This window comes from Clupea harengus, chromosome 1 (genome assembly GCF_900700415.2).
Source record: "Clupea harengus chromosome 1, Ch_v2.0.2, whole genome shotgun sequence".
Classification (NCBI taxonomy): domain Eukaryota; kingdom Metazoa; phylum Chordata; class Actinopteri; order Clupeiformes; family Clupeidae; genus Clupea; species Clupea harengus.
The window spans coordinates 31,496,060-31,507,811 of NC_045152.1; the positions used below are offsets into that span (position 1 = coordinate 31,496,060).

The 11,752-nt window shown below is 43.8% G+C and overlaps 4 protein-coding genes across 5 annotated transcripts in view; 2 read left to right on the forward strand and 2 right to left on the reverse strand.

Annotated features, from left to right (window-relative positions):
• Positions 1–288: 288 nt before the first annotated feature.
• On the forward strand, positions 289–2,078 carry LOC105910923 (G-protein coupled receptor 183-like). Its single transcript, XM_012839683.3, has one exon. The coding sequence runs from the start codon at positions 395–397 to the stop codon at positions 1,430–1,432; it is 1,038 nt and encodes a 345-aa protein (XP_012695137.3). The 5' UTR covers positions 289–394; the 3' UTR covers positions 1,433–2,078.
• A 79-nt stretch (positions 2,079–2,157) lies between these two features.
• Positions 2,158–6,689, reverse strand: LOC105910948 (zinc-binding protein A33-like). Its single transcript, XM_012839713.3, has 7 exons — positions 6,584–6,689; positions 4,832–5,229; positions 4,237–4,332; positions 3,690–3,920; positions 3,575–3,597; positions 3,315–3,433; positions 2,158–3,110 (listed from the first exon to the last, which is right to left on the reverse strand). Exons 2-7 carry the CDS (start codon positions 5,225–5,227, stop codon positions 2,581–2,583), a joined length of 1,395 nt encoding a protein of 464 aa, XP_012695167.2. The 5' UTR covers positions 5,228–5,229; positions 6,584–6,689; the 3' UTR covers positions 2,158–2,580.
• Positions 6,690–6,796: 107 nt separating this feature from the next.
• Positions 6,797–10,030, reverse strand: LOC105910924 (zinc-binding protein A33-like). 2 transcript variants are annotated; one of them, XM_031576298.2, is made up of 6 exons: positions 9,181–10,030; positions 8,565–8,660; positions 8,248–8,478; positions 7,766–7,788; positions 7,554–7,672; positions 6,797–7,398 (listed from the first exon to the last, which is right to left on the reverse strand). In XM_031576298.2, the coding sequence occupies exons 1-6, from the start codon at positions 9,583–9,585 to the stop codon at positions 6,797–6,799; spliced, it is 1,476 nt and encodes a 491-aa protein (XP_031432158.1). In that variant the 5' UTR covers positions 9,586–10,030. The 2 variants fall into 2 exon arrangements, with proteins under 2 accessions (XP_031432158.1, XP_031432152.1); XM_031576292.2 differs by having other exon boundaries at positions 7,554–7,788.
• Positions 10,031–11,446: 1,416 nt separating this feature from the next.
• Positions 11,447–11,752, forward strand: part of mrpl12 (mitochondrial ribosomal protein L12) — a 1,547-nt gene continuing 1,241 nt past the window's right edge. Inside the window, exon 1 of the mRNA XM_031572832.2 lies at positions 11,447–11,503. Coding sequence (XP_031428692.1) covers positions 11,447–11,503 — 57 coding nt within the window. The remainder of the gene's footprint in view (positions 11,504–11,752) is intronic.

Consider the following 11,752-nt stretch of genomic DNA (forward strand, 5'->3'; position numbering starts at 1 on the left):
TCCTCACGAGGGTCCTGACTCCGAACTGAATAACAGAAAACAGCCCAAGGCGAACACTCCTGATGCCTCGGTCTGGTGTATTTTTCCAAACAGTGACAGTGAGATCAATTAACACACGGGGACTTAAACATGATGATTATGTTATGACTTTAAAAAGATGACTGGCTATACACTATATATGATCTAATTATCACCAAACCTATTTAAGCAATTGTTAGCAATTATGTTGTCCAGCAATCATGTTGCATGAGATTAATGTGACACTGATTGTCACATACAGTGAATACGAGGTTCCAACCAGGATAGTGGTTGTAGATATCAGTGTCATACTCTGTCATTGTAGTTATGTTGCATTTGATCTCCATCCAAATTACAGGATAAACCACTAAGGCACATGAGGATCATGGAAGGCTTTCCAGGCTACCACCTACGACTCAACCAGACCTCCAGCCCCACTCTACCCCCACCCCTTCTCAATGTCACGGGTGGCTTGATGGTCAACACCACTGTTAAGCCATTCAGCGTTTTTGAAGGGTGCGAGAGCATGGTGGAGGGCATTCTTTTCGACCTGGCCATCCAGTTGTTCAACGTCATCCTGGGGCTACCGGCCAACATTCTGGTGATAGTCATCCTGATCCAAAACCGCCGTGAGCCCTCCACCTCCGACGTCTTCCTTGGCTGCCTGGCCTTCATGGACGCCTACTTTGGGCTCATGACACCCATCAGCTTCGCCAACTTCTACCACTGGCACAGCAAAAAGGTCTGGATGGCATTGAAGTTCTCTTATGGCGTGAAGGACACCACCGGTCCACTCTTCCTCTCCTGTATCTGTGTGGACCGATTTGTGGCTGTCCTCTTCCCCATCGCCTTTAGCCAGCTCAAGCACCCCAAATACAGAATATCCCTCTCCATATTCGTTTTTGGGCTCACGTTTGCGTATGCCTCTGCTAAAATGGTTGGAGGCTTTCCGAACTTCGAAAAGGTGTTCACCGGCGAGGTACTGGCTACCTTCACCTGGATGATGATTTGCAATGCCTCGATCCTGATGGCACTGAAGCGCTCGAGGGGCGCCGGGAAGGACGAGATGCACCCCATGAAAAAGAAAGCTTTCAAAATGGTGCTCTCCATCCTGGTCATCATTGTCGTCAACTACCTGCCACTGGTGGCGCTCTTCCCATTCGAAGACTACTACACGCCAGACGACTTCCGCTGCTACGTGCAGCCGGTGGGCTACGCCTTCTTGAACATTAGCAGCAGCATCCAGCCGCTGATCTACCTCTCGCGTCTGGAGAAGGTGCCCTTCCTGCCTGAGGCCTGGGTCAAGAGGTGCTGTGCCCGCAACCAGCCCACCAGCAATAAAACGCCCATGACCGCCTCAAGCACTGAAACCATAACAACCATAACATCCACCGCACCTCTTTCACCAGCCTAACTCCATAGTCAGTGTTGGGGAGTAATGGAATACATGTAATGGCGTTAAGTGTTTCAGCGTATACAAAATATGATAAACTATGATTCAGTTACAATCTCAGTAGGTGGTAATCAGAATAAAGTTTAATTGATCACTCGAGGGGATTACTACTTTCAAATCGACATGTGTAGTCTATTCGCTCTTAAATGCAAGCCTTGCTATAAACCAGCGTTTCTCAAACCGTCGCCAGTCGAAACTGCCACCTGCAGTGTGCTTCTGTCACTGTCGCTCACTAGAGGTCAGCCTACATTGTGCAAAAAGCTGTGCATCTCTCATGTGCATCCTCTCCCTTTCTCTCTCAGTTTAGAATTAAACTTATGTATATATTATATTATATATATTATATATTTATGGCCAGTCATGCAGTTTTTTGTTTGTTTGTTTGTTTGCTTTACACAAATTATGTGAAGGATGTTTCATGGGCACATTAATAATAATAATAATAATAATTAACCTCAAAAACTGTTTCATAATAACCTGTAAGGCAATGCTGATGTAATCCTAAATATTCAGAATATGTTTCTCACGGAATATGTTACAAATTATATATTATCAGGACATGGATTATTTAATCCATAGTAGAATTCTTTTAAAAAGTAACCCCCGAAACACTGTCCATAGAACACATGTAACAGAGAAACTCACTGGACAGGGTCATCTGACAGGACTCACACATCCGAACATCATTTTTATGTAATTTTTTTTATTTCATTTTGTTATTTAATTTAACAGTTTGATTGTATTTATTTGAAAATACTTCTTGCAACGTTGCTGAATTATTATACGATTAATTCGAGTCTAGGCCTAATGTACGTCACATATCAGTAACTAAATCTAAGAGTGACTAAGGAAAATAAATGTGATGTTTGTAGACAAAGACAAAACGCCATAGAACATTACTTCAACTGTGTCATGTACAAAACATTACCTCTTAACTGCTATCCAATCCTGGGAGTAAAGCATTGGTTTAGATGGGAGCTTACTGACACCATGAGGACTGTCTTATAATTGCACAGAATACTTTCTGCTCTGTATCTAACATGACTCTATTCATGAACTCATTAAAAACTTTAAATGTATACAAACTCTGAGTGTTTGTTTTAAGAATTCTACTCCACTGAAATGGAAATCCTCTGAGGTAAAACTCTCAGGGAGTCGGTGCCTGTGGACACCAAGGGAAACATTTTCTCTGTGAAATTGTGTCTGAATTTGTGCAGCGTGGCCTTTGCAGCGGGGTCACTGAACACCACCTCCCCTCGGTCCAGGTCCAGCTCGACCCTCACCCTGTGGGGCTTCTTCTTCACCAGCAGCGGGGTTTCCGGGGCGGTGACCGCGATGTAGCTGCCATCGCGATGCCAGATGCTCCAGAGGCCACTGGCAGGGCTTAAGGGCGAAAGCCTCCCTTTTCTCTTCACTGACTCTTTCACGACGCCCAGAAGCCAGCTTGTGTTGCTGCCGACTTCCACTTCCCAGGCGTGTTTCCCCGCGGTGTAGCCTTCGGAGCCTAGCACCTGTACGTAGGTGTCAAACCTCTCCGAGTTGTCTGGAAGAGGCTGCTTCCCAGTGGCTGAGAGAGTGTTGAGCCCATCAGATACTCTAAGCATGGGGTGGGCCGTGTTTGGATCCAGACATATGGGTGCTGACAAACAATGGAAGAAATCATTTTTGTTACTCGTTGGAATGAAGATGATTTCATTAGTGTAGTATAATTCCATTTGGAGAAATAATGACTAAATTAGCTAATCATGTTACATGACCTCCCTCTAAATGTTTTCTATTCTTAGTCAACAACCCATCAATTACATACCACAAACCCACAGCAATAAAGCACAAAAGACCTTACTGTATTTAACAATATCCTGCATCTTCTTCCAAACATTGAACTTAAGGTTGCCCAAATATTTTGCCACATTGATTAGTGCCCCGGTTAAATCTTCTGGATCTTCTACTGTGCACTCTGTCCTGCAAAGACGTGCATAGAGGATAGTATATTATTATCATCGCTAATTCACACTTAAATACATGCACAACAATATAAAAGATCAAGATATCAAATCATATCAGGGTTGTACAGAGAACAAAAGTGAGAGCTTTTTCCAATACCTCTTTTCTGTCTCTTGGAAGTTCTGAAAAAAGAGCATATACTGTGTATTTGCAGAGTAAAATTGAAAGAAATATTGAAGCTTCATGATATCTGCGGACATATGCGGTAACTGACCTGCAGGAATGATAGGTCATCGGCTTGCATGTCCTGCTCGATGGAGCTGATGGTTTGTGAGATGGAGGTGATTGCTTGTGTGATTTCCTCTATTTTATTCTTAATGGTTTCACTTTTCTTTTCCTGCTCCTTCCTCAGCTCATCAATAAAAATGGCCTCTTCCGTTTGCAGAAACACGTGCAGTTTGTTGAACTGCTCTTTGATAAGGCTCTTTGTGGACTTGGCTTGACTCTGAAGTGAAAAAATTATCTTAGGCACTGTATCACATTTAGGTTAAGCACTGGAGTTAAGAAGTGGACTATATATGCTCTGCATGAAAACATTCTTATATAATTATATAAAATGTACACATCTTAATTTTCCACCATGCAACACCCCTTAATTCATATCTAGAGGTCCTCACTTTTGGAAACACATTTCCTTTAGTTTCTCTTCAATATGTCGTCAAGTGGCAACAAAAAATACCTTAATTATGCCCAAACTTAACATTCTCTCAGTATGAGGCTTTCACAGTGATGTGCACAGAATGATGTGGGAATTTGTATACAATGCAAAGTTGTCCAGTGTTGTCCCAGGTTTCTTTGTTCTTTTCCATTGATGCCAGTCTCTCACGCAGCGGCTTCAGAGTCGTCTTCAGAGCATCCTGAAACCCAGACAGAGTGAAGAAATGGTCTGAGGGTTGGCATTGCACTCAAAGGTATCAGGGGAAGGTCTGATGTGAATGTGCAAAACATATTAATCTCATATTAATCTCTAACAGATCTCTGACACTGTCTAAGTTTATCATTTATCTCTGACACTGTCTAAGTTAAAACTACAGCATCTGAAGAATGGTGCATAACATATTTCCTTTACACCTAAACAAAACGATGTCTCCATATCACAAGTTCACCTTTTGCCAGCATCTCATGCAAGCTTTGAATGTCACGTCACTTGTGAGCAGTGGTGACCTAATTTGCACATCTTATGTCACACTAGAAAATAAGGGTCCTGAATACCAATACCAATTGTTGATTCGAAATGTCATAGACATAACATACAATGTCCTTTCTTGTAGTTGCAACATACCTCATAACTCTTGACAAATACAAGCCTAAATTTGAGGCAATTGCAAGCATGGGGTGACATGACATAGGGTCTACCTTGTACATCTGAACAGCTTCCTGTGAGGAGCAGAACTTGTGATCCTTGTGCTCCCTGGTCAGACAGTCCACACACACCGGACGTTTATCCTCCAGGCAGAAGAGCTTGAGCTGGTCCCCGTGACGACCGCAGAGCTTCGACTGCGCTGCAGTCCTTCTCTCAGTGTCCTCTTTGAAGGCCGCGCACAGGTTCCTCAGAGCCAGGTTGACCGGGGGGTTGTCAGTCAAGGACAGATTCCTGCACACAGGGCAGGGCCTGTGGTGGTTGTTTACCCAGTATTTCTTTAGGCAGTCCTCGCAGAAGCTGTGACTGCATGACAGGACAACAGGGTCCTTGAAAATGTCACAGCACACTGGACAGGAGAGGTCCTCCTCTGGTAGAGGCTGAGTTGCCATGACTTCAGACAGAGAGATAAGAAAAAGCACAGTGATGCTAATTTGCGCTGATCACCAAATCACTGAGCGTTTGAGGGACAGATCGCAGGGCAGTTATCACTCTACCACCAGAACATGTCACAACTACAGTATTGTCACAAACTGGAGACTTGAAACAAGAAATAGGATGCAAACGCTCAAAGGCGTGTTTTACTGAGATAAATCAAAGTGCCACGATGAGCAAACAAGGCCGAGTTCACAGGACTGGAGAACACAGTACGTCTTGCTGATCACAAACAATTACACACAAAGGAAAAGTCCAAGGCTTACATAGGAGCTCATAGGCTACAGGTGAGAACTAAACTTAATTAACACATTGGCTACAGGTGAGAACTAAACTCAATTAACACATTGGCTAGAGGTGAGAACCAAACATGGAGGGAAAACTAGGTGTGAGGGAAATTCTAAACACAGGAGAGGATGAATGGACTGGAGTAGCATATGGAGCAAGAGCAGGAACAGGAACAGAGGAGCGTGCAACAGAGGTTGTGACAAGTATAGCTACAGACGACCTTAACTTTAAGATGTGAATGTAAGACATATTGGACATGTGTGCGTCTATCTTTTTATCTGTCTACCAGTGTGTCCATACATTTCATAATGTGTCCCTGATTAGAAATTGGTGTCTCGAGTTTTCAAATGCCTTGACTTAATGCCTTATGGATGGAAAAATGAAACAAGGAAGTAATGACCTTAAAAAAGGGATGAATTTAATATTTTGTGAACCATCAGAAGAACATTCTGGTTAATATTCAACCATTTTCAGTCCTGATTCAACTAACTATTAACTTTTATTTGACTAACTTTTAAATACCTTGATACGTTGTGGTGAAATTTGGGTGTCATTATCTCCATAACTATTAAAAAAACAAGTGAATGTCCTGAAAGCCGCCTATATTTGGCATCTTATTATCCTACACATACATTTTATAGTTCAGCACAAACAAATTGTTCGTCATGAACAACAACATTCCCCAATTACATTGCACAAATGACACATATGAGGGGCCCTCTCTGACCAATCCATGTTCTATGTCAGTACAGAATTATGAAACTCTACAACAATTCAATTAAATTCAATTTTATTTATATAGCGCCAAAACAATAGAATTGTCTCAAGGCGCTTTACAGAGCCTAGTGCCTGGACCCCCTTAGAGCAAGCACAATGGTGACAGCGGCAGGGAAAAAACCTCTGAAGAAACCTTAAGCAGAACCGCGGCGGTAGGTGGGGGGGACCCATCTACAACACACGAATACAGAACCAGTGCCAAACATTTTCTACACATTATTACCTTTAAAACATACATGCAAACTCACCTGATGTGAGAAATTGGAGAATTGTGTTCCGTGTAAAGTAAACCTTGACCCTGCCAACCGTGTAGACGCACTTCCTGGTTTACAGTGCCCTCTAGGGGCCCTCTAATCTAGGTGACCTTTGCCCTGACGAGGAAAAGACTGGTGGCTGATCGTGTTTGTCCTCATACTTTCTTTTGCTAACCCAGCACAAACATGTACCATATACAGTACATATCAATCTGGATACAAATCCAATCCATTACAAAAACTATCAGAAGATTTGACAGGTTGTCCCGATTCTAAACTCTTCTGGTGACATTTTGCTGGCTCTGGTGAAATTCTCAGCGGGTGTTTACTTCGTGTGCAGAAATATGGCAACACAGTCTCCTCAAATGTCTGTGTGAGTGTGTAGAGGGTGGTGTCTTCCTCTGGGTCTGTGAAAGTCACCTCCCCTCCCTCCCAGTCAAGCTCAACCCGGATCTGTTTGGGTTTGCCGCTCAGCGTCAGAACAGTCGGAGGTGAGGTCATGGCCCGGTACACGCCATCCCGCAGACACAGGGTCCAAAAGCCGTTCTCCGGCCTGGCAAAGACCTCTGCATTCCTCTGGACCGACCGGTAGGCCAGGCCCAGGATCCAGTCCTCGTTGGTGGTGGTGTCCACCACCCATGAGTGCCTCCCTGTGCGAAAGCCTGTGGAGCCCAGCACCTCCGCACTCACGCGGAAACGCTCCGGGTTGCCGGGGAGGTGTGGAGCGAGGCTGCCGTACTGCAGACCTGTGAGGTCGTCCGAGAGGCACAGACAGGGGTGGGCTGTGTTTGGGTCCAAAGTCACAGGAACTAGGGCAGAAAGAAAGATAAAGAGAAAAAGTGTTCAAGGTGTTCAACTGTAAGATAAAGATCGATATTGGGCACAATCACTGAGAAATCACCACACGTTCATTTGCCGTAGTAAGTGGTGAATACAAATACTTTGGTGTAAATTCTTCACTCACAGTGTGGAGCAACACTCCTCATCTTCTCCCAGACCCTGGATTTCAGGTTCCCCAGGTGTTTGGCTTCATCCATCAACAACCCTGCAGCCATCTCATGCTCTGGCTCTGAGCCCTGGACTCTGTGGAACTCATATGGCTTTAATATTCTCCGGAACTGGCACACAGCGTAAGACAGAACGGGTCCAAGAGTGAACCAGGAAAACTGCACATACCTTTCCATAGTTGCTTGAAAATTCTGTGAACACAAAGTCAGACGGTGAATATTTCAAATGATCACCGCTCGCCTTGTAACAATCAAAAATAAAAATAAAACAACAAAGAATAGCCAAATTACGACAGAAGTCCTTTGCTTTAATTAGACTTTAGAAGAGAGCATTTGTATATGGATTCAGGAATAATTATGGGATGGCTACCACACAACCAGAGACTCAAATTGAGAAGCAAATTAGAAAGACAATAACAATTTAAGGGAGTAAATGAACAAAATCAAAATCAGAGAAAATGAAAAGAAACACAAATTAATTTAAAGGACTTTATGTTTCCCTCTGCATATTCTGTGCATGTCTCCTGTGTCAAACACACAGTAATATAACATTAAAGAAATAATCTGTCCTATTTGCATGAGACCTTATAAACAAATGGATGGAAACCACAGAGATCTGGCAACTCAGATCTGTGAACCTCAGACACTCACTTGCAACACTGTCAGGTCATTAGCAGACACCTCCTGCTGAAGGATCCTGATGGTCTCTGAGAGGGAATCTATCTTCTCAGCGGTGACCACAGCTTTCTCCTTAACCGCCTGGAGCCTCTCTTCCTCTTCCTTTCTCAGAGCCAACAGGGCGGCCTTCTCCTTCTCAAACAGAAACTGATGAAGTCTCAAAAACTGATCTTTGATTCGCTTGCCTATCGACTGGGCCTGAGCCTGAAAAGAGAAATACGATGACTTCAGTATAAAAGGTTGTTCACATAAGCATGTGTAATTAATGTTAACAGGGATGGTATAATTACCTTAATGTGCTCAAGGGTCATATCTGCATTGGATCTGATGTTATTCAGGGCAGCTAGCTGGTCCTGCAGGGTTTTGAGAGCAGCCTTCAGCTCAGTCTGCAAACCAGATGAAATGTTTTTTTTTCTTCTTTCAGCCAAGCCAGATTCCTGATATCTTTATTTAAAGATCTGCTCGTCACTGACAGATCAGTCATCAATCATAAATTGTTCACAATGCACATTGTTGGTAGGGCAGTTTATGAAAACATTTCCTCTTCTCCTAATTCATCCTGCTTAAACCTTGTGTGCTCTTTTTAGACATACTTTGAGTTTTTTTTTATAATTTCAATTATTAAACACTGATGATATAATGCACAAAACCAGGAAGCCGTTAGAAGACAGTTGATTTGTGGGCAGTAAAAGTCTGGAAAAGAATGAAGCGCTACACCTTCGCATAGTTTGGTATTTCTCTCCAGCAGTGCAAACCCAATACGCCCTATGATAACGTCAAAACAGACTTGATAAACAGCTTTCTACAAGTCTTGTGTTGTAGCAAGGGCAGAAACGAGACAAAAAAGCAACACCAGTTAAAGGTCCAGTTATTTCTCTATACTACCCAGTTATACTTGTGTCTTACCCTACAGTCGATGGCAGCTTCCTCGAGTGGCAGACACTCATGGCCCTTGTGTGCTTTGGAGGTCTGGCACACCACGCAGATGGGCAGCTGTTCCTTCTGGCAGAATAGTTTGAGTTTCTCCCCGTGCTGAGGGCAGAGCTGCCTGCCCTCGTTGGCCTCCCTGTGGACTCTGCCCTGTGTGAAGGCCTCGCACAGGTTCCTCAGAGCCAGGTTGGCGGGGGGGTTGCGCCATGATGACCGACTCCGGCACACTGGGCAGCTGCGAGCAGTCAAAACCTCCCAGCTGTGCTGCAAACACACCCGGCAGAAGCTGTGGCTGCACGGCAACAGGACAGGGTCCCTGAAGATGTCACAGCAGACCGGGCAGGTGAGGTCCTCCTCAGGTAACGAAAGCCTGGATGACATTTCTTTGGTCCTCTTTCTGACAGAATGTGGAACGGCTGACTTTGTGTAACTGCCTGTCTCGCCACTGAATTTTCCACCATTGTCTAACAGAGGATGTCTTTTGTTTAGTTTTTTCTCAAAATGACCCCTCCTCTAGTCTGCTTGCCAGTGCTTCAGCCTATGAAAGCAGCTATACAGAACCCAGTATGACAGCATTGTCAGCTGGTTTGGAGAAAAAGGGAGATAAATCTGATATAGAATGGATGGAGGCGTTTGGAGGCGTTAGACTGAAAACAATCATTCGCAGTAACAAAACACAGATTTTGCCTTATTTTGGAGAAAAAGGGAGATAAATCTGATTGGTGCTAATGGAGGCGTTTGGAGGCTTATACTGAAAACAATAATTTGCAGCACTCAAACATTGTATTAGATTTTGCCTTATTTTGCTATGCTAGTAGCATATGTTACCAGACTGTTTAAATAAATCAATAAGTAGCAACATGCAACATGTGAGTACAGTAAGTGTTAACACAATCCTCACAACAAGGGCATACTCTTTTCATTGGTTTAAAACAGTAAGGGCTTATTGATTTCTCTCCTGAAATAAAACAGATCTAAAATGAGGTTTTCCGTAAACAATGCCCATTGGGAAGGCCAGGTCAGACCAAGGCCCTGTGTGGCATTGGCAGTCATGGGAAGTATGAGTGGTCTTAGGTTGTGGTAAAACTACCACAATATACAGGACAAAAACACTGGTCAAAAGTGTGCATCTATTCACAAAAGCTACAATCATAACCAAAGGTGAAATTTTCCTCAATATGTGAGCTCCCTGGGTGGCAAGCTCGTGGCCTTGCTGTTGTTAGCACCATGCTCTATCAGTTATGGTTGCTAACCGGTTGCTAACAACACTGAGGAGCAGGAGCTACAGGAGCGCTTGGTCCCAGGCTATCATTTGGTGTTCTGCCTCGCAGTACCTGTTTGGCCCTCACAGGTCTACAGGTCTCTGGCTGGGCCTACACAGACACATTAGTCATAGCCTTGAGGGGCTGATGAAACTGTCTTTGTAGCTCTACACAGCTATCAAGATATAGCTCTTACAACAAAAAAAAAGAAACTATGTGACAGATACATATTCTGAAATCAAAAAATGGGAAATCTCACCTGGCCCAAACTCAAAGCGAAACAGAAAAGTATTACACTGACCTGCACGCTAAATTCAATGCCCTGCTTGGTATTGAGCAGAGACTAAACAGCAAATACAAAGGGAAATAGATGGTAATTGAAGGAATAATAGTCACCACAGAAAATAAACTTTAAAAAATTACTCTAGCAAGTGCAATGGACTACCTAGCTAATCACATCACCCTTTTACTCCAGAAACATGCTTGACAAAAAGGCCTTCAGTATATTGGGTCACCTGCACAGTCACATTTCTTTATTTTGCCTCTCTGAGATGGATGTTTGCAGCACTGTAACCTTGATAAGGCTGATGTGAACTTGCTGAACCGGTATGCTGACTGATACAAAAGATACTCTACCAACCATCTGATTATGTAAATCCCTGGCACAGCCATTTCATAACGCAAATGCACATCAAACCATAGCAGTCTCGAGCTCCTAAATTACTATTGGAGTGGAAATCTCAGCATCCTATCCGGTGTCTCCACGAGCTCAAGGTCCTCCTTCTCTCCTCCGGTCCTTGGTTACCATGGCGATGACGTCACGTTGCACCACGGATTCGGCCCAGTCACGACGAGAGAGGCGGTCCGTATTCACTCACAGGGAACGTAACTCCAGGAAGGGAGAGAACAGGATCATTCCATCCCTTTTGCAGTCTGTTTCAGTCTAGTCTCTGCGAACAACCTGACTTTTCTGCTGCAACATGCGAGAAATCGTGCATCTGCAAGCTGGCCAGTGCGGTAACCAGATCGGTGCTAAGGTAGGCTTGAAAATGGCATTACTGTGTGTATTTTATTTTTGCAAAGATGAGCTGCATGGGTTCTTGGGCGTGATCGCACTCGAGAAAATCTTGGAGCAAAAGCGAGGAGTACTAGTAATCCGCCCTAAAGAATGTTCCAGAATACCAATGCAGATGTTGGTGGCTTCAATGACATTTCAAATTCGGTAGGATTTGCTGAATTTCGATAGGATTTGCAGGAGAGACCAGCGCAAGTTCTGATTTATTCAA